This window comes from Dermacentor silvarum, chromosome 4 (assembly GCF_013339745.2).
Source record: "Dermacentor silvarum isolate Dsil-2018 chromosome 4, BIME_Dsil_1.4, whole genome shotgun sequence".
Lineage (NCBI taxonomy): Eukaryota > Metazoa > Arthropoda > Arachnida > Ixodida > Ixodidae > Dermacentor > Dermacentor silvarum.
In genome coordinates this window covers 141714584-141737502 of record NC_051157.2, presented here as the reverse complement: position 1 = coordinate 141737502, position 22919 = coordinate 141714584, and the positions used below count along the sequence as shown (strand labels likewise).

The following is a 22919-nucleotide window of genomic DNA, read 5'->3' as shown; positions in this document are numbered from 1 at the left end:
TATGTCTTTCGATTGCTCGTGCTACTAATGTCCACCGTTCAACGATAAGAATTATGCTACCTGCCACAGGCGATTTTGAAAAATTCCGTAGTAGTCACGTAGTAGTTACGATGAAGAAAACAGTCGCAAAACTGTGAATGACGAAACGGACTTTTTATTGGGCGAGCCTGTGCCCACAAAAGGAAGTTTCACTCGAAGCACAACGATGGCGGCGAACACAATCGGCGATCGTCGAAATCTGATCAGCGGCGAAGCGCGTCGGCTTTTATACATGAGTCATCGAAGGTTCCATAGTAATCTCTGGTACCCACGTGTCTTCCAGAAGGTACTAGACAATTGGCGTCGCTCATACAATCAGATTACATAAGCGTCGGTGACAATTGACAACGGATAGAAGCATCGATAACGTTCGAGAAAATTCCGATACATGCAGGCGCTTCCTGCGCCGAGCGATAACATTTAAGGTGGCGGTCCGGCAGCACCAGCCCCCCGTTTTGAGTACCTTTGGAGCAACCGCGGTGGCTCTTCTACTTAGGATATAAAGTTGTGGTATATACCATAAAAAAGCTTAATTCTTGTATATTCTAACTATAGATAATATTAAGAAATTGATTAATGTGATTTAGAAATAAATGTTCAAGAACAAGCATGAGATGCATGGTTTTTGCGAACTGTGTCTCAGTTGTGACCATATTTAGAAGAAATTACTGCATTTACTGCATTGCGGCTTGCTCTGTAGCTTTAGGACATATTTATTTCCTAGACGCAGCAAAACAATGTTAAATTTTTACTTTTTGGATAATTTGCTTTTGAAGTTTGCCAAAATATCGCAACTTCTGTTGTAAACATCCTGGCAACTAAACGCTCAAGGAAGCTAAATTTTCGACAAATTAGAGATCAAGCAATTTCCAATTGGGATGCAAAATTTCATTTATGTACCTTTCTTGGCTTTCCTAATAATGCGACCGAAATTAAGCAATATTTAGAATTCTGGTCCTACTTTTGCCCATTTTTGCGGGAAGGTACTAAAGCTACGAAGGTGCGGTGTAAAACTAATAAAGGTACATGAATAAAATTTAGCGTCCTACACGGAAATTTCTTGAACTCTAATTGTCCAAAATTTAGCTTTCTAGAGCATGTAGTGGCCGGGCTGTTTGCAAAAGAAGTTGCGATATTTGGCAATCTTCAAAAGCAAGTTATCCAAAAAGTAAAAATTCAACATTATTTTGCTGCGTCTAGGAAATAGATAAATATGTCCTAAAGCTACAGAGCAAGCCGCAATGCAGTAAATGCGGTAGTTTCTTCTAAATATGGTCACAACTGAGACACATTTCGCAAAAACCATGTATATCATGCTTGATCATGAAGATTTATTTCTAGATCACATTATTCAATTTCTTTATAATATAAATAGTTGGAATCTACAAGAATTAGGCTTTTTTATGGCATATACGACAACTTTATATCCTAAGTAGAAGAGCCACCACGGTTGCTCCAAAAGTACTCGACACGGGGGGCTGGTGCCGCCGGAGTGGGACCACCACCTTAACATTTGTTAGCCGGTGAAAAGCGGTCACCGGGGAAAGATAAACAAGTACACGTGTCAATATGAACACTCTGTATATTGCTTATTCCTTCACTAGTCACTAGTGGCAATTATAGTTGACCTCTAACAAATTAAACATTATTCTTTATCAAAATTTATACGCTTGTATGTCTTATCCTGGTTCCACCTTTCAAGCGTTAAAATAGGTACTTACGTGAATAGATAACTGTGTTTCAGCCTTTTTAAAGCGCCGGAAAAAAAAGTCGATTAATCGATTAATCGACAAAAAACCCCGCATCGAAATCGATTAATCGATGATACGCTAAAGCGACGAACGATTATATGTTAATCGATTAAAACATTTAATCGACCATCCCTAGAGCAGCGCACATTCCTATGACGGCCGGCGTTCTGCCATCGGCGACCCGCACAACACAGGACGCAGCAGGTGTGATCACTTTAGTCAGGCGTCGACGAGGATGGTCACTCATGACAGAGATGTGCGCGCCGGTATCAATTAAAGCCGTCACAAGGACTCCATCCACATACACCTGAAGTAAATTTCTATCCGTCGGCAGGGTCAGCAGAGGAATTTCAGTCCGGTTGATGTAGCAGCGTCACCCCTCGGAGCTGCACCCGTCATTTTTCCGACGAGCGCCGGTACATGGGCAACGGAGAACGGCGAAGAGTAGCTGGGCGAGGCAGGGGCCGTCGAGGCGTGCTAGCGTGCGTCGGCGGCACGCTGATCGCCATTATGAAGCCAGAGGGACTCAGCCCGGCCGACACGGCGAGCTTCATGTCGAGGAAGGGTTATTACGCCCTAAACGTCATGGTCGTAAGTACCATTGGAAGGTTTACTTCAAACTGTAGCTGCCAATTTTACTCGCCCTTTTATCGTTCAGTTTAATGTCCAAGCTTGCATAACTAGTAATGTAACGGTTAAAAGAGGATACGCGGGGAGCTGTGTACGAGCTCGTTGAAGTCTGAGATGTCAGCGGTAATGATGAGTGCCATGTGTTTGTGTACATGAGCCGTTTGCCGTTCCAAAATTGTGTTTTCGTTCTGGCGTGCATACACAATGGAGTTGTGAATTTTGGAGGTATTAAGGAAAATGGGCAGCAGTCGTAGCAGAAATCGATACAGGAAGATACGATGGAAGCATTTTTAACACGGAAGTATTTGCATCCATTGCACCTGCTGGCTTTGGCGTGCATGGGTGTTGTTGCGCAATATTGTGCCTCAAGTTTTCATTTAGCTATCAATCAGTGCAAACCATAGGCGTGAACACAACGAGGGGGGGGGCGCATTGCCCCCCCCCCCTCAATTGCAAAACCCTGTACACGCCTATGACTAAAACAGTGTAGCGGCTTGTACCAGCGTACATGCATGTATTGTTTTCTGCATATGAATGGCAAAAAGGGATTTCGAGCATATCTGCAGCGCTATTTTATATTGGTCCCCATTGCAGGTGTGCAACGCAGAACTTCGCATTCTTGTTGTTGATCCCCGGTTCCCTGGTTCGTGCCACGACTCTTGGATGTGGCAGCACAATCCACTGCGCGCACGCCTAGCCGCACAACTGCAGCCTGGCGAGTATCTGCTTGGTAAGTATTCGTAATGCGTACCCCTAACTAGGGCAGAGCACTCAGCTGTCATTTTTCTGTCACAGGAGACTCGGGATATCCCCTCGAGCCGTGGCTGCTTGTACCTGTACCTGGCAGTCATGCCGGCACCACCTCCGAAGGCCGCTACAACCGGGAGCGCGCATTCATGCGCAATGTTGTGGAGAGATGTATCGGGGTGTTGAAAAGCAAGTTCCGCTGCTTGCAGCACTTTCGGACACTGCTATACAGCCCCGATAGAGCAGCGCGAATCATTTACGCATGCGTTGCTCTCCATAACATTGCCTTGGACGCGGGCGACTGGTCATTGGACGATTATGGTGGGGAAGTGCCACCAGCTGAGGAGCCAGAGGAGCCTGGAGACAGCCACGTGCTGGCACCGCACGACGTGTTCCTCAGAGGAAGGCAGCAGCGCAGCGCCGTTGTCAACCTTTTCTGAAGGACACTGGAACAGTGAGTTTTCATAATACATAATTTATTGATACAAATTGCAGTGCCCCTAGGCTATCACATGGCAGTGTTTGTACAGTGGAAAATATATTAAAGAATTTGTATACACATCAAGTGCACCTCCATACAGATGGCCAGTCTTCCTAATCCACAGATCCGACAGATTATGATAATTTAAACACTAACGAAGTAAAATTATACAAAGAATCCTTTAAAAAGAATGCAACAGCCGCGGACTCCGAAACATTTGTACCCTCTTCACTGTGCAGGAGTCTCCAAGGCTGCCACTTATTAACAGTGGTACTCGTGAAGCAGTCGTAAGGCCATGCGTTATGCCCCTTTATCTGTGAAGAACTGCATTTGCTGCTGCTCCCAAGCTAGCGTTATGTGCAATATGCACATCACAAAATGCTTCTTTCCTCGTCAAACATTATAAATACGATGCTACAGTTGTAAAGGCGATTATTAGGCACCAGCCTTTTGGACCGGCCATTAGTTCAAGGCCCGAGCTCTCAGCACGAGTGGTGTTTCTTGAGGAGAGCTTAGGAGGGATCGACCCACTAGAAAGGGCTGGAGAACATGACTCACTATGACATTCGTATCCTTAGCTACACAGCAGCTTGTATGTGTTGTGTGCATCCTATGATATGCAACTTGCTGTACATGTAGATGCAGCAGTTGTTACTTTCTACTCATGTGGTTGTTTTGCCATAGTTTGTGGTTACAGTAATGGGGAATTGGCACAAAGTACTTCTTTCCTAGTGCAACATGAAGTGGCGACATGAAACATGGTAGCAACGTTAAAGTGCAGCCTTTTCTTTAAATATCATATGAAATGGAAACATCGCTTGACTCATCATAGTCATGATAGACTTGATGGAAGCAGTACATATGATCGGCACTCTGCGCACATGGTCACCTGGTCACCATCAGAAAAAGGTTCGCACAATTTTCATAAAACACACCAGAATGATCGCAACCGCCACATCCTGTGCATTCGGACGCTCGGTGTACATTGGTAGGAACGAGGCAATATGATTGCTAGCCACCTCTTGTGCTAGGTGTATCAAAACTTCTGTGCAAGCATGAATACGCAGACAAGGCAAGCAAGTAAAGCGTAATGAATGCAGATTCAAACACACAAAAATTTAGCGCTGTGTGTTGTGACATTACATTCGTCACATCATGTCCAGATAGGTAGACGTAAATTAATGTAAAAACACAAAAAATACAAAGGTCAACTTTATCACACGCTATGACTAGTACATCACGAACCTTGTAGTACAACACACTACACGTAGCAAAGCATGTGAGAACATTGGAGCATTAGCATCACCCAATTTGTTTTCACCACGGCACATAAAACTTGCAGTTACATTTAAGTGACCTTGGAAGAAAGTATGACTTTGACAGGTACGTCCGTTCCCTTCTCAGTGTAAAGAGTAACTGGCTAGAAGCATTCATTTCTCGACAGCAATTGTAATGCGATGCTAAACAACAGGTGAATCATAATTGTAGAAAGGTGAGTGCACTTGCCAGCTGTGATGAAACATAAATTACATACAACATGAATAATTGGCTCTGCCATCTCGCAGCACCCAGAACGTGTCACACTTGAAACTTATTCTTGCAATCACTCACTTGGAACGAAAACTAGAGGAAAACAGTCACCGGCGTGGTGAAATGAAGATGGCCATATTCATTTGTGAAACTATGCAACCTGAAGAGTGGCTAGTTTGGTGCTCTGAAAAAAGACCACACTTTAGTTGTTGCACCTTAGCCTCACTGTGCCGAAATGAAAATATCACAGTGCAAACACTATGCGGAAACGCTTCATAATGAATGCAGTAAGATACAACACATAGTGAAGCAATATAAATATCACAGTACAAAACCCATACACAGAAATCTACAAGTACTTGTAATGATTCCAGTCTGAATGACTAGGCGCCTTCGAAATATGTAAATAAAAAAAAGCACGCTGGCGTTGCAGCTGGATAAGCATAAATAGAAAGAAGCAAATACTACAGAACAAAAATGGACGCACGCATTTCGCCTTGCATCCAAAAAGTGCTCCTGTATCACTCGTACAAGGCAACAAGGAAACTTAAACACTAAAACTCAAAGTGAAGCAACAATTCATGCCTCAAATTAAACTTCTAAAACTCTAACAATAAATAAATTAAATAAACTGAACTCATAAAACACAATAAATGAATAAAATGAAATTGAAAAAGTGAAAATAAACAATAAATTAATTCATCCTTTGTTGTTGCAGGTGCCCAGCTATGTCGCCTGCCATAGAGCGCACCTGCACCAGGATACCCTCCTGCGCCGCTGCCGTCCTCTCAGCCGCGACAGCCATCCTTTCTGTCGTGACAGCCGTCCTCTCTGCCGCGACAGCGATGCGGGTGGTTTGTTCTTCAATCCTCTGCAGCGCCTGGAATGAATAATCGTGGTGGAACTGTTTGCATGAGTTGCTGATTACTCGCAACCAGCTCATGGCTGGAAGCTGCTGTTGTCAAGAATTGCAACGTGCACAACAATTCCCTCCCTGTTGAAGAGTCACTGGCCTGATGGCATCCTTTGGCAGTGTCAAGCTCGTGTACAAGCTATGCCCTCTTCGTTTGGACAAAGACCTACTGGAACTACTCTTCTGTCATCTACTCAAATGCATCTCTTACCACCAAACAGCCCTTTTCAGGGCTAACCAACCTTTTGCCCGGCGGTTGATCGTTGGCAAGATACGATACCGAACCCTCAATACAACGCATATTTCTTGTTTACATCCCGAGTTGGTTTGTTTTTCAGATTCATGATTCACTTATGATAACAGAGTATAAAGAATATTTGTCTTTCGTGTAAAATGACACCAAACGATCTACCAACCTGGAGCATCTCGTCGCCCTGTTCAAGGCTGCGGGCGCACTGCGACGACATGGTTGTGAGGGTGTCCACCCGTCGCGGTCGCTGTCGGCGTGGTGGCCGTACAGGACGCTGCAACACTGAAAGCATGCATCATTTTCTACCAGTTGTACTGCATTTGATGGTATGCATAAAGGTTGCTATGGCCATGTTATTATTGGGCTAGTTCAATAAAATACGAGAGTTTATTTTCTCTTAACAGCTTGAGGATCAATAACTTACCAGGTGCAGCGGCCACCCTTTCTGAGTCCGATGCACCGCGTGGTGGATCCTCTGCCGCTGTAGAGTAAACACATTAAAAGTTTACGAACTGCACACACATTTGGAGATCATTCAAACACTCATTCTTCTGATGCTTACGTGTCGCCGTGCTCCTCACATCCGCAGCCTCGACGACGACCTCCATTGCAGCAGTGGGAACGTCGGCCTGCTGGAAAGTGTCATAACCGTGTCCCTTCACTATGTGGCTATTCGTTACACTGGCTATGTTACAAGTTTCGTACTACACATCTGTGGAAATAATCTGCAATTATTGAGTGCTTAATGATTCCATGCATTACCATCCTCCTGCACTTGCCTGAATGCATTTTATTTCACTTAATCCCCCTTTTCCCGAAAGCGCCGCCAACTGAGATTCTAGTTGATTAACCTACCTGCTTTTCCATTCTCTCCTACGCTATTTTCCTGTTCACCAACAGTGTCGCGTTTCGCTAAAGGTACCACTTGCAGATAATGGCAAACTCTAAGTTGGCACCGTTCAGGAACCCATGATATTACGGCGGCAGTGTGCTTACCTCTTGGTAGGGGAGGTCGGCGACGCCACGCAGGCGGACCATACCCGTCAAGTTCAGTACTCGGCCGTGGAAGCCGGGTGCGCGGCCCCCTCCAGTGCTTCTGAAAATACACACCAATGCCGAAGGACAAATCGCCCAGACCATTTGACGGTCACTCACCTTTGCACTTGGGCAATTGCGATGGCGTCGCGGCGGGCCTCGTAGACCTGTTTGCGCCACCACTCCTGCCATTGGTCCGCTGCTTTTACCACGGGCCCTTGCTCGTTTAGAACGTCGGCCAGCTGCTGCCACAGCCGTCGCCGGTCGCCAGCGGTGAAACCCGGCCCCAGCTCGCTGGATCTTGAAGCCAGCTGGGGATGCTGCTCCATAAACGAGAGCACAGTCTCCCGCTGGCCCTCGGAAACACGCGGTCCCTTAACAGGTGCGCACGCTGCGACGTTCTCCGCCATGGCTCTCCCATAGAATGAAGAACGGCTCTCCGCACGCAACAGGGCCGGTATTTTGTAGCGATGACTTTAAAGTAATAGTGCCTTTTCGCGCTTATCGCGCTTTGTCAGTGGTCAGAGCGACGGTCCGCTCGCGTTATCAACGGGATCAGCCGGCCGTGAGCGGTGGATGATAAGACTATTCCAAAATAAGACATCGCTACAAAATCGCGGCCCTGGGCCGGTATTTTGTAGCGATGACATTAAAGTAATAATGCTCTTTCGCGCTTTGTCAGTGGTCAGAGCGACGGTCCGCTCGCGTTATCAACGGGATCAGCCGGCCGTGAGCGGTGGATGATAAGACCATTCCAAAATAAGTCATAAGACATCGCTACAAAATCGCGGCCCTGCTCGAATTAACCAGCCGCTTCAAAAGCCGCGCCCTTTGCTTGAAACGGAGTAGTGGCTAGCGCAACCGCTAAACGTTTCGCAAAACTGCGACACCATCTAGCGCCATTTCAAGACATTAACCGCAATAATATGTTTAAGTCGTTCCGCATTCCAAACTGAATCTTTGAAAACTAACACCAACATATTTTGCTACTCAGTCATAATAGTCAAATATTTCTCAACATGTTAGAAACGCTTCTAAGTATGTTATACGGTCCCTAAGCAGACGTCAAAAGCGTGACGCAGACGTCCACTTCGCTCATTGGCTCTTTGCTTCCTCTCGTTTTCGCGAACATGGCGGACCGCCTATTTCGTGACGTAAAGAACGAACCGCCTCCGTTCCATTTTGGAACGCGCACAAAATCGCGCCCCTATACAGAGTAATGATAGTAGCTTTATCCGCTGTATAAACTTGGACATGCAGCAGCACCGGCAACACGCAGAACTGTTGTCGACACCGTCGGCGTTTTGCCCGCGTTGCCACAAAATGCGTGCGGCGTTGGTGACTGTTGCCGGAGCCTTTGATATAAATAGGCACTTGGTGCCGCAGCTAAACGTCGCCTCCCTTCCTTCCCCATCCCCCCCCCCCCCACGGCCTTTCACGCGTCGGAAGAAGGCGCGTTTGCTCTACATATATGGTGATTGTAAAGGAGGAAAGAGACGCCTACTTCTGCAGCCCTTAAGGGAGCACGGCGCAGAATGCGCGTTTGTTCTTCGCCGTGGGTTCACTCCCCGTGAAAGCGCGCGTCCCTCGCGCCCTTTCAGTCGCACATACAGCGTTCGGCGGCGCGCGGCGACGATTTCATCTCCACTGACGTCATACGGAACATCACGGCGACGGCAACGGCGACGGCAGAAATCTGCTTTGGAGTGTCAATATAATTGCTATCGCAATAAAATGCGGCGATACGCATGCCTCTCGACTGTCATTGCACATGGCCGCTCAATACCATAATTCGCGCGGCTCGTCGCACCACAAATTATGGCGGAAAATCTCTGCAATGGCAGCCCAGCGCAACGTCACACAGTGTGAAATTGACATTTTTGAAACGGCCCTTCCTGTGACGCTCTTCACGGCATACTGCTTCAGCCAATCAACAAGCTGACATGCCGGCTATCTTGGAACTCCACCACATATTCGCGAAATTGCAGATGCATTGCACGGGCTACCGTCCACTTTCTTTTTAAAGCGCTAAAGTCGCAATATAGGTGCCAAGGACCACAAAAAAGTATTAGTCGATAAAACTTGCAGCTACACGTCACGCTTCGTCATTCTGACGAAAGCGCAAAATTGCATTTTGCAAAACTTCCGTTTCCCAGCACAAATTTCGAAACACGTGACCTCTGGACAGCCAATGAGACAGCCAAGATGGCGGCTAATGTCTGCCGTGCAGCCGCCATGCGTGTCCAGAATAGAGCCCTAGTGCACAATGCTTTGCACTCACCCACGAGGCTTCCCCAGTTTCCCTTTCCAACTACCTCCCGTCGCGCCGCAGGAGACAGGGAGGAGGTTGCAGGCGGTCGCCTTACGTCTAGACCGTGGTATAGAATGAAAGTCGCCGGTTCTGCGACGACCACGGACTGGTTACAGGCGCGTTTTGTTCATTTATGATCGGCTGATTGATTTGGATGCAGTCGAGAGCACAGTAAATGAACACGGTACTGATATTGCCATTGTGCTACCAAAACGTAAGCGAAATCCGGATGACGAAAAAGGAGGCGATGACAACTCAGGCACTTTCACTGTGAACGACGTGTGGAGTAAATGTAGGTCGGCTAATCGAAGCCTTCAACAATATTCCGGCAAAAGTACTTATCATGTTACTTCAGTGACATCAACAGGACACTCAGTTGTCTAGAGCGTAACCGTGCTTCGGTTGACCAACTCATAAATATCCGTACGCGATGAAATAGTAAAACGATGTGTCACGATAGGAGGGCAATATGATTCAACGACGAAAATTAGCCCAGTCTTCACCCATACACGTCTCCAGAAAGGAATAATGCTAGAACGCCCCTGTATATTTCTCAAATCAAGGTATTTCGCGTCGAGACAAAACGGACCGTAGCGAAAAAAAAAGTAACACTACCACAGACGAATTGATACCTCCTTGCAATAATTTATATCAGGGAAATTCAGCAGTTGCCGTGCTTTTCTCCGCAAATTGGACCAAAATAAAGGCAGTAACAGAAAAAAAATGTCACAGTTTTGGCCTAAGGGCGAAGCAATAAATGCGATAGCAACACATCAATGTCATACGAAGTAAGGTGAGCGGCTTTGGTAGCAATATGAATTGTAGTAAACATGAGCTGATTAAGTAAGCAGGTGTGCTGCGGCGTAAGTAGACCGACATGAAGAGAGACTCGATGACCACGAGAAGGCGCGTGTGAAACGGTGGTGTTGATGAGAAGCGCTTCCCGTGGGCTGCCCGTGCGAAGGGACACACCTGTAGCGCTGCACTGCCGATCCGGGCAGCATTGCATGTGTAGCGTGCGTTGGAAAATGTGACCCGACTATTACTAACTGAATGAACAAGCGTGGTGTGAGCGCGCACAAACAAACACGAATAGATCACACTGAATGACTGCAGACAACGACTGTCAAAACGCTGGCATCAAGCATACGCCGCAGCGGGCGAAGGTACGTGCGGTCTATCGCTTCAACGGAAACTGAGCGGCGAATGCACAGCGCATAAAGGTCGCAGCCGTGTGGAGATAAGAGACGGTGCGCGCGAGCGACGAGTGACGAGCGCGGTTATTGGCAGAGTAGAAGTGCGCCCCCCCCCCCTCGCTCCCTCCGGCGCTGGCTTCCCGCTTGTTGGCAGAGTAGAAGTGCGCCCCCCCCCCTCCGCCCCGCTCGCTCCGGCGCTGGCTTCCCGCTTCCTTGCTTGCGCGTGGGAGATTCAGTGCGTTCGCTCTCCGTGATAGCGCGCGTCCCCGCACGCTTCCGCTCGGGCATACGGGGCGCGGCGAAGATTTTATCTATACGGAACCTAACGGCGACGACGACGACGACGGCGACGGCAGAAGTCCGGTTGAAGTGTCCATATAATTGCTATCGCAATAATACTTGCCTTCATAGAGTTTCTAAATAAATACCTTATAGTAATATGAAACTCTATGCTTGCCTTCAGTGCATCCAGAAGATCCTGGCGGCAATGCTTGCTCGTACGCAGAAAAAAAAACATGCGCACGCTGTAATCCCGCGCGCTCTGCTTTCTGCCGCGGTCTCCGCCACCGCCGGAATCCCAAGTGAGTGCGCCATCTCGCGGTAGCCGGGCGCGCGACGCGATGTTCGCATTCTTGCTGGGGAGCGCGGCGATTGGGACGGCCGGAGAGAAACGCGCGCGCGCCGCCATCTCGGAGGCCATGCACAGCCTAAGGAGCTTCGCCCCTAAAATTGTGCGAGGGCGCTGCGAGCGAACTGGATTGGGGTGGAGACGCGCTCCGCGGCATATTCAACGTACTTTCGCTGCGGGCGCCGAGGCCGATTGCGCATAGTGCGCTACTAAAATAGTGCTTTATTTCAACTGCAAATTTATGTTTACACGATTTTTCCAAACATATATATTTGAGGCATGAATTATACAATGAGACGACTTCAATTTTGCTGTCGTTGTCAAGCGCGTCGTCTGCTAGTGAGCGCGCGGACGCTGGCGGACGCCAAGTTTTTCTCACAGAACGTCTGTACAGTACATTTGTTTTATGTTTTAGTTGCTTTGGTGCGCCCATCACTCTTGACTGCCGATACCAATTGTAGCTTTATCCAGGTGAACTCCTGTTTTTAACATTGTCATCTAAAAGTAACTGGTATCTCTGCAACATGAAGCTACGTAAGAAAATATTATTATTGATATCGGGTCATTTTAGCGCGCTTCTTCTTGGTGGATATTGATCAGGGACAATGAGCGAAGAAAATTATTAGAGCAAAATTGACCAGGTTTATTAACTGCGTGGCGCGAAGATTGACCAATGTATTTCTAGGTAATTAAATCAAAGGGTAGATAGGCACATATATTCACGATATATATGTAAGGGAAAAAATTTATATTCCAGATGCAGTAAGTGAAAAAAGTAAGAACTCCCACAGTAATAAGCGCACGTGTTTGCAGTAACAAACATACATATTAGTGAATACTGCACATAAAACTCTAATTCGCAGAAATAATATACATAGCAGACAAAACCACCAACCACCATTATATATATATATATATATATATATATGCAAGTGTTATTGATATACGGTACGACGCCGAATAAACGTTTCCGTTCGTATGTAACGCATAACAGCACTATTGAAGTCTCAAAGGTGAGTGACCGATGCAATTGAGGACTGTTATTCCGAATGATTGTGCTGCCGGAGAGTCGTGGCTGTAGCGCAGAGGCGCAGTTCCTGATAGGATTAACGCACGGGTGTTAATAACTCCTGCTTAACAAGTTCCTATAGCTGTCTTTCAATATAAACGCCCCGTTTTGGGGCAGCCTGTAAATCTGCTAACTTGATTCAGTCAAGGAAAACTTTTTGACAGTCTCACCACGTTTGCAACCCATTAAAACTGGGTGCCCCGTGTGGTACCACACTTATCTTCTTCAACGAACGCAACAGAGCTGCACATATCTCTACGCGTATGTGAGACATGCCGTTCCTTTAATTGTTTCATTATGGTCGTTATCATAGCGCACCGGATAACTGAAAGCAGCCGTTTATAATATACAAGCTGCTGAGTTAAGCGGAAAACATTTGGGAAAGGCATTACATTTATGTATGAAATATCGGATAAGCGTGAGATGTTTTTCTCGGAAATCAGATTCTAGAATAATTTATTTTGTTTACACCCCTAGAAAAAAGGCGAAGAACGCAGCCACCTGTTTATTTTCTTTTTGTTTTCCTAATTTAGACAAATTCTTCGGTTTTACGTGTCAAACCACGATATGATTATGACGCACCCGGTTTAATTTTCACCACATGGGGTTCTTTAACGTGCACCTGAAGAGAAGTACACGAGTCTTTTTCCATTTCTTTGCCGTCGAATTCCACGACCAGGATTGAAACCGCGAGCTCTAGTTTAGCAGCGCAACGCCGTATTCACTATATAGCCACTAATTAGGCTACCGCGCAGGCTTTCTTTCTTTTTTCTTTTCTTTTTTCTTTATTGAAGTATCGACTGGAAAAAATTGCACGTACGGTTTACGGTCAAAGATTAGCATATAGAATGACTAACTAAAACCGTTTTCGGCGCTCGATGTCCGACCGCAATAAATGACCCTGTACCTATTACTCCGCATTCTGTTAGGCGAGGAAGGCGGAAACACGAATGGAATGTTGCGCTGCAGTTTACTCTTTTTTTTATCTATAACAATGCTTCACGTAAATCTGAGTACAAGGCACCGGCTGGGGCAGAGATGCTTTACATGTTTGAAGCGGTAAGCAAGAAGGTAACATATTTTTCTTCGTCTGCGTTTCGCAAGACCTACTGATGGAAAACTATATGCGCAACAGTACACACGAGAGATACATGCTGCTAGAAGAACGAGAAAAGTATTTATTCTCCAAAGGGAACCGTACAATAACATGGTAGAATGAAAACCGACACTGCGGCCGCATTGCACGCGCAATCACCGAGCGGCATTAAAAATTATATTAAATAAAGAACTAACCCTATCAGAAAAAACAGCATGGTGGGTGCTGGAAATAATACTGGGTATGCTGGAAATCATGGCGGGCGTGATGGAAATTATGGTGAGAATAGTGGGCAGTGCTGGGAGGGCTGTGCCCATTATGGTGGGCGGTGCTGGGAAGCAGCGGGCAGTATGGTGGCCGTAGTGTAAACAATGGCGGGTAACGTTCTACAATGCTGCGAGGCTGTGCCCATCATTTTGGGCATGCTGGAGAGGAATGGGCAATAGATGGGTATAGTGTGAAGGATGACGGGTTGTGCTGTACAATCCTGGGATATAGGAGCCAGATACTGGGTAGGAAAGACACAATGGTGGGCATACTTTAAATAGCGATGGCCGTAATGGGTGACACTCGAAAGCAGCGAGCAACACAGCACGAAAACTTATAGCATATACATGGAAAGGGTTACTAATTTTTGATACACTGAGTTACAACATTTTTAAATGCCATTTTAATCACAATTAACAGAAAGGAAAGCCCACAGTAGCATTTCTGATATGCTGGAATGAAGGTTTCATTCTGTTGTGAATAAATCGGGAAACCATGTTATTGCACAATTATACATACTTATATATTACGATTAAAATCTTTTTTTTTTCTTTTATGAGTGGAAATAAAACTGAACAAGTTCAAATTTTTATGAATGTAGAATGATGTTCAGGCTAAGCTTTGTGTCAGTCAGCAGTATTACGTGGTACAGCTAGGATATAAGTATCTGTGTTCCATGCATGCCTTTTGATCTGCCCCTAACAATCACACTTCGACTCAGCAACATCCTCCTTGACTTCATTAAGAAGGGGTCAGTTCCAACTCTGGTGTAGTAAACAGCGTTTAAATAATGCTGCTAAATATGTAATGCTATGAACAGCTACAATTGGGAAATCCGGACATCAGGCACACCAATCTGCGCACCAGGCAACTGAGTATATATATGCTAAGTCTCCCAATCACAAAATAAATCATCAATAGTGTTCTGTATAAGTACTGTTACAAGGGGATGCATTGTCTTCTACTTATTTAAGCTATAAATTGTGCTAGCGTTTACGTAGGCATTAAATAGACCAACCACAAATTGTGGTCGTACCCATCTTTTTAAATGCCATAGTTCAGGCTTACTGGTCAAGGATCTCCAATACTGCAGAAGTGACAAGAACATTTAACATTCTTAAGAAGTTTTCGGTGTGCAGTCGCATCCATGTTTGTTTCCTATGCTGCAAACAGTTAGGTAAACGCCATGGCAATTTAAACCAGCACATATAGGAAGCTGACTAGCGCGGACTTAGCCATAAGAAATAATATTGTTTATCGAGTCAATGTTCATGCAGTTCTTGCTCCTTGAACTGCTCAACTATTTCTGAAATGATAACAATGTGTCTTCATGGTTTCCTGTCCATCTGCTTTGGTCACATACAAGTCAAGCCAAGCCATATGTGTACTTTGTCACAAAAAAATTAGGTGTTCAAATGCAAAATGATGCTTTTACTGCAGCTGCACTTTGACAAGTGATGCACAGTTCACCATAGTGCCATTAAGAAGTATATCGTCGCTTGAAAACCTTAGCGATCAGGAGCAAAGAATTTCAGCTTCAATGCCCAATGAGAACTTGAATCCGTACGAAACTGCAATATAGCGTAATGCGCATCTATACGCAAAGAGGGATGCCAGAGTTTTACCATTGTATTTGCTGCCACATAAGCAGCACAGCTTGTAAGCATAAAGTTTTTTATACCACAGTATGCATGGAATAAAGCACGAACACCTATAAAATATAAGGAATGCGATTCAAAATACGCTGACTTTTGCGGTCACGTAGGAATCCAGCCCTAGTACTGTTTCACAGTAAAGTGTCACAAAATCCTATTTCTCACTACCTTTCTTCACAATCTAAACTTGGTAATTTCTATATAAGCCACGAACAATGTGTTCGATTCCATCTCAAGAAATCATAATCTTTTCATTTCCACCAAAATTTCATTTTAGGTTCTGTGCAGGCGTCAAACTTATTTGTAGAATTGTTTGTCAAAAAGTGCAGTAAATAAAACCACCGTTGACCTATATTAGAACAAAATGGTGCGCCATTTGTTGGTCATGGCAGTGAGTTGATAAATAAAAAAACGTTTTTTTTTTAAATGGGTTACTTGAGGACACATTTACCGCTAAAAAGACAAAGCACAGATGGAAAAACAAGACACAACACCATGTTCCCGTCTATTCTATATCTTTGTTGTGGTATATACATGTCCTTCAGTAAATACCAACTAGGCCAAGAACAAGTTCAGAAAGTTTGATCTTCACAGCATTGTTTATTCAACATCTCATTCACAATATAATACATATAACAAATAAAACATTCTTTTCAGCTGAGGCAGCATACAATGTTCCAAACTTGAGCTGTTTTAGACCTTAATGCTATAATGCAATAACAAAAATGTCACAGTTTCGCCCTAAGGGCGAAGCAATGAATGCGATAGCAACACAGCAATGTCATACGAAGCAAGGTGAGCGGCTTTGGTAGCAATGTGAATTGTAGTAAACATGAGCTGATTAAGTAAGCAGGTGTGCTGCGCCGTAAGTAGACCGACATGAAGAGAGACTTGATGACCACGAGAAGGCGCTTGTGAAACGGTGGTGTTGATGAGAAGTGCTTCCCGTGCGCAGCGCATGCGAAGGGACACGCCTGTAGGGCTGGACTGCCGATCCGGGCAGCATTGCATGTGTAGCGTGCGTTGGAAAATGTGGCCCGACTATTACTCACTGCATGAACAAGCGTGGTGTGAGCGCGCACAAACAAACACGAATAGATCACACGAAATGACTGCAGACAACGACTGTCAAAACGCTGGCAGCAAGCATACGCCGCCGCGGGCGAAGGTACGTGCGGTCTATCGCTTCAACGGAAACTGAGCGGCGAATGCACGGCGCATAAAGGTCAGCGCCGTGTGGAGATAAGAGACTGTGCGGACGAGCGACGGGCGCAGTTGTTGGCAAAGTCCACCCCCCCCCCCCCCCCCGCTGCCTCCGGCGCTGGCTTCCTGCTTCCTTGCTTGCGCGTGGGAGATGAGTGCATTCGCTCTCCGTGATTGCGCGCGTCCCCGCACACTTCCGCGCGGGCATACGGCGCGCGGTGAAGATTTTATCTATAGGGAACCTGACGGTGACGGCGACGGCGACGACGACGCCGACGGCAGAAATCCGGTTGAAGTGTTCATATAATTGCTATCGCAATAAAAAATATAGCAGATGAACAGGAAACAGGTTCACAAATCATGTGCTTTACAGTGGGCAAACAGGAAAACACGTAAGAATACTTTAGGTGAATTTAAAGGTACTAATGTTCATGCACTGAAAGTACTAATATATTGTCACTGTTGAGAATCGACGAAGTATCTCAATCAGAAAAGTAGAGGTGCATGCTGAAATTAACAGCAGAATATAAATTGCTACAACACTGCACCTGTACATTTCGGATGCACTGTCTAGAGACACAGAAGAACCAGAGCAGATTTGTTGTTTTCTGGTAGTGCACAGTAAAGCAGCAAGCAGCAGTTTCAAGCCATCGGTCACATTGACAAGCCTGTTATGTTACCTGTATGCTAAAATGCTTGTAATCTGAAGCAAGAAGTGTAGATTGAGCTTACCATTCAGAACTCACTGCCTTGACAAGTCTCTAGACGCAACCTGTGGCACTTGCGACACGAATGAGCTAGCGTCCGCACGCTATCTGCTATGGAGATGCCCTGCCCTCTCCTTACTCCAAAAGACCTGCCTTGCTCGGCTACAGAGCTCAGCTCTTAAACTAAATGACTATCCTTCCAAGAAGTACCCCTGCCCGCCATACACGACAGCTTGATACTGTGGCGACGAGCGATCACGTAGACCGGTAAAGTCGTGGGAGAGGAAAAACTGACATCCAATCTCATAGCGTAGCATTTTTAATCTCTTTCGGAACGCTAGCCCGTGCCGGAGCGTGCCAGCCGCTCGTGCCTCGCGTAGACGCGAGCATCTACGCAATTCTCATGAAACGCCGATGCTGCTGCTGCTACAATTCTATACATGTTGAGTGCAACCATTCACATAATATGGGCCTTTCACCAGAAGTGTCATAGGGGTTGCCTTTCATTATTTATTTATTATTAAACATATTTTTCTCTCTCTCTCTCCCTCCCACAAGACTCCCGATTGTCACAGACAAATTAAGTGTGATCATTTTGGTATGAATGCTGATACACTGGGAGCAAGCACAAATCTGGTTCCTCTGGATTTTTAAAATGGCCTCACAGAGTTGTGCAGCTACAGTGAAGAACTGAACCTTTTCCATTGCTGGAATCGTGTTGTTGGATCTTTGTTCCGTTCAACTAAACAATTAGATCTGGCAAGCTCTAGTATGTCATGTTTGGAGCTTTATCAAAGTAGAGCTGATCATAGTGAGAAATAGCTTGAACCATTGGCAGCCTCCCTTGCGTCGACACGGCTCGACAGAAACGCATTGTAGCCTGTGCCTGAGCAACTGATATTCCTCACAATGCTGGGTACCACACGGAGAACAAGAAAAGCACTGCTTGACTTCTATACCAAAAAATATAAAGTTTCAATTGGTTTTTTAGTGGTCATGCATCGATATACTTAAGAACAGGTGTCAATTTATAGTAATTGGCAACAGAAAATAGCAAATGGACTGGTGATATTTCAATAACGATAGCTCATAACAATGAACGAGTCACTAAAAATATCAAAAATTTAGTGGATAACAGAAAAAAATTGACATGAAAAAAGTTACATCCTCGCCTTGGAAATTAGTTCCCGGGGGCAAGATTAAAGGAGCCGGTATGTTGTACGGTTGTCATCCCAAATTTTGTCAAAAAGTGCCACATGCTGTGTGGGTGAGGGTATTGCTGTGGTGTACAAGCCCACTGCACATTCACACAATAAGGCATTTCCTCCTAACCACATCAGATTTTTACTTATGTAAATATGCTAGTTGACTGCCCGGACTTACAGTACACATTTAAAATTAGCAAGACCTTTGATGTCAAAAAAATTTTCAGGACAGGAATGAACTAAACACACAGATGTTATATATACCACAGTAAAACTGATGCAGTCAATAGAGGCTTATAAAAAAGCAATGCAGTGAGTAGACTTGACTTTGCACAAGGTCACTGCTTGCCTACGGAAAGAGCGTAGCATGTGTACCTAATGACGTACATCGGTGTTAACGCCCCTCTCCCACCTGAATGAAAAATTCTCACTTTATGGGCCCCCTCTCATATGCATTTACAACCAAATTTATTCTCTTTCAATTTTGTTTGGCAAGTCACAAATGAATGTTTTTCCTTCATTTGTGAAATTTATGTACATACAGGTGTCGGCCACCTCCTCTGGAAACAATAAATCTAAATCACTGTCTGGTGACAAGAAGTATTCCTTAATGTGAGGAGGCACTGCAGTTGTATCAGCAATAATTAGTGGCCTGCAGAAGAGAGCACAAATGTCTGCCTCTTTCACAAAGAGCATCTTTTCGATGCATGAACCTTGTGTCCGACTTAGATGCCCTTTGGTAAGCAGTGCTGTGAAAGACTTGTTTGTTCATCACAAAACGATCATACTTCACAGCCCTTGTTATGGATATCCCACAGGAATGGTGAAGTTTGTCCTGTTCATCAGCACGGGGGGCTCTATCTTTTCCCCTCCCCAACAAAGTCAAATTGCAAACATTCAATGCCTTTTTTATGGGTGGGTAACCAATGAACTCATTGCAGAGCTCTCTTTCTGAAGGACACAACAGGGCACTTTCTATCAGCTGATTCAGCTTTTGCGCCATATTGACTCGTTCAGTTATCTGCCATGGCAGCCCGTTTGCAGCTGACAGTAGGTGCACAATGCTGCCATCCCCCCCCCCCTTCTAACACAAATGCTGAATGTGCCCAAAGTGGTCCTAGTGAGCGAGCACAGTTTGCCAAGTGTTGTAGGGAGCGGATATTGAACGTCATGAATGCTGTGCCGTATAACGTCTCGCGGCGGCAAACAAAATTGTTCAAGAGGGCCTCTGAAAAAGAATGCATTGCCCTAAGATGTTGCAAGTGTTGAACATTACTTCAAAAGAACTTTACCATTGCAAAAATTATTTCAGTAATCTAAGTTCTGTTAACATTACACAACATAATTTCCAAATAAAAGGTTTTCACATCCACGAGCTGCACTGTAGGCTATGAGGAATACCAAATGTTGGACACTCTAGATTAATTGTGACCACCCAGGGGTGTTTATTATACATATACAATTAAGCCTGGATGTAACGAGCCTCTACGTAACCAATTCCTGGATTTAACTATTTTTTTTCCATTTCCCAACGCTACCCCCATAGAAGCCCATGTATTTCTGACCTCGACGTAACGAAGGCATTGTGGCGATTGATCTTGATGTAACAAATTTTCGAAGCTCATTATTTATGATCGTGAGCAGTAGCTCTGCCGAAAATTTGGACAAATAATGCGTGACGTTTGTAATTGCTGAATAAGGCAAGTGGCCGATCGCAAGAGGAATGCATGCGATCGCCGCGAGCCAGAGCAATCGAGTCAGTGTGCCGCGATGATGATGATGATGATGAAAGTCGCTAGCTCCCTTAGCGCCGCTTTGCGACAAGTGGAGAGCCTCTGCATTTTTAGCTTATGCATCGTGACACCAGGTGTCACTACCGCTGGTGTCACTACCGTGGCTTCTTGTGTTTCAGTATATTTTTAGGCTTAATCGTGTTGCCGTGGCACCGAAGTCGGTTTTTCATTGTATGGTGTAGAGTGTACTAGAATGGGGGAGGGAGTGGGTCCAGCTGACGCCTTAGCAAGTGTCGAGGGTGAAGCAAAAAACGCGGAAAATGTGGCAGCGCTGCCATCGCCTTACTGCATCTCCGGCCAATAAACGTTGGCTCCGGCTGTTTCGGCTGCGCTCATTGGCTGAGGCGAGCTGGCGGGCTGAGTAGCTGTTGTCTGTAAGACGCACCGTCGTTGTTGCGTCGTTTGCGTTCTTTCCACCGCTCTTTCTCCATTTGATGCGGTGCAAGAGCTGAACTGCAAGTCGGCAGCCGGCCCGGACCTGATCCAAAATAAGACCCTGCGAAACCTTGGCGACGTGGCCATCACGGCCCTTACGAATTTCTACAACGACTGTTGGCGCTCCGGCACGCTGCCCAAGCAGTGGCGGACCGCCCGAACGATATTGATCCCTAAACCCAACAAGCCGCCCAGTATTGAGAATCTCCGCCCGATCTCCCTGACGTCATGCGCGGGCAAGGTGCTGGAGCACGTGCTCAACAACCGTTGGCAGAGTTACATGGAAGAGCACGACGCGTACCCTGCGGCGATGCTGGGCTTTCGAGCCCGGCTGAGCACTCAGGACGCAATGCTACTGATCCAGCACGACCTGCTCGAGTCCCCCAGCAAGACCGACTGCAGGGCGATCCTAGGCCTCGACCTCAAAAGTGCCTTTGACAACGTGCTACACTCCGCAATCCTGGCACAGGTCGAGAGGCTCGGGCTGGGACGGCGAACGTACGATTACATCCGGGCCTTTCTCTCGAATCGGACGGCGTGCCTCCACGTCGGTCACCTGCAGCTGGAGGAGCGAAGGTTGGGCAGCGTCGGCACACCGCAAGGGGCCGTCATCTCCCCCTTTCTTTTTAATATAGTCATGATACCAGTGGCCGAGCGCCTTGCCCGATTGCCGCAGGTCCAGCACACAATATATGCAGATGACATCACATTGTGGATGACGGGAGGCACGACCGGCCACATAGAGGAGTCACTGCAAGAGGCAATCTGGCAGATAGAAGACTGCCTGCGGGGGACAGGCCTCCGATGCTCTCCGCAGAAGTCGGAGCTACTGGTATTGCCACCTCCTGGTCACTGGCGCAAGTCAACGGAGAAGGAGGCGGCTAACATCACGCTGAGGACCGAAGACGGCACCACCATCCCGCACGTCCGAGGAATCAGAGTACTCGGCATGCACTTCGACGCGGGAAACGGCAACCACACCGCTCTGAGCCGGCTGCTAACGAAGGTGGGAGTGGCGACCCGCCTGGTCAAGCAGATCTCCACCAAACGACATGGGATGCGAGAGACGAATCTCCTGCGACTGCTGCAGTCGTTCGTGACGAGCCACGTCTCGTACGTCGGCGCGTTCCACGGATGGCTGCGGCACGAGCGGGAGAAAATCAACGCTGCAATAAGGAAGGCCCACAAGACGGCGCTGGGCCTCCTCGCCAGTACGAGCAACGATGCCCTGGCTCGACTAGGAGTGCATAATACCCTGGAGGAGGTGAGCGAGGCCCAGCGCACGACGCAGCTGACTCGCCTCGCAACAACCAAAGCCGGAAGAGCGATCCTACAGAGGGTCGGCCTGCGCCCGCCAAGGGCCGAATCCTATTGGGAGGAAGCCCTGAAGCGGGAGGAGGTGAGCAAGCAAGTAGCAAGGCGCCTGGTGGTCCTGCCGCTCCCGCGCAACGTGCACCCGGACCGCAACAAGGAGCGAAGGGTGGCCAGGGCGAGAGCGCTGGCAGAAACATACGCCGACGACGCAAAGGCGGTGTACGTGGACGCAGCCAAACACCAACGCAAGCCGAAAACGTACGTGGCAGCGGTTGTCCGGGCCACGGACGGGAAAGTACTCAACGCCTGCAGCGTCCGAGCGACGTCTGCGGAGCAAGCGGAGGAAGCCGCCATCGCCCTGGCGCTGAGCGGCATACCGGAGGCGACCACGATCCTGAGCGACTCCCGCACGGCCATCGCCAACTTTGGCCGCGGGAGCGTCGGGACGCCGGCGGCGAGCCTGTTGCCGAGGACCAAGTCAACCACAACCTATCTACGATGGTTCCCGGCTCACGTCGGAGTCATCCCAGGAGGAGCGGCCAACCTAAACGAGGAGGCGGACGTCGTCGCGCGTGAGCTCGCGTACCGTGCGGCGCCCCCACGCCCCTCGGAAGCGGACGAGGCTGACTTCCTGGACCCGGACCCGCTACTGGACTACGGAGGA

The 22919-nt window shown here is 47.0% G+C and overlaps 1 protein-coding gene across 1 annotated transcript; it reads right to left on the bottom strand.

Annotated features, from left to right (window-relative positions):
- Positions 1-5872: 5872 nt before the first annotated feature.
- LOC119448950 (uncharacterized) lies at positions 5873-8038 on the bottom strand. The gene is made up of 6 exons (XM_049666580.1): positions 7497-8038; positions 7338-7437; positions 6904-6973; positions 6766-6822; positions 6508-6623; positions 5873-6058 (listed from the first exon to the last, which is right to left on the bottom strand). The coding sequence occupies exons 1-6, from the start codon at positions 7784-7786 to the stop codon at positions 5873-5875; spliced, it is 819 nt and encodes a 272-aa protein (XP_049522537.1). The 5' UTR covers positions 7787-8038.
- Positions 8039-22919: the final 14881 nt, after the last annotated feature.

What these genes read in the sequence shown, in the direction of transcription:
- LOC119448950 (XM_049666580.1), bottom strand. Translation starts at nt 7,786, where the DNA reads ATGGCGGAGAACGTCGCAGCGTGCGCACCTGTTAAGGGACCGCGTGTT. An exon ending in CCGACCTCCCCTACCAAGAG is followed by an intron (nt 6,974 to 7,337) that starts GTAAGCACACTG and finishes GACACTTTCCAG; the next exon opens with CAGGCCGACGTTCCCACTGC. An exon ending in AAGGGTGGCCGCTGCACCTG is followed by an intron (nt 6,624 to 6,765) that starts GTAAGTTATTGA and finishes GCATGCTTTCAG; the next exon opens with TGTTGCAGCGTCCTGTACGG.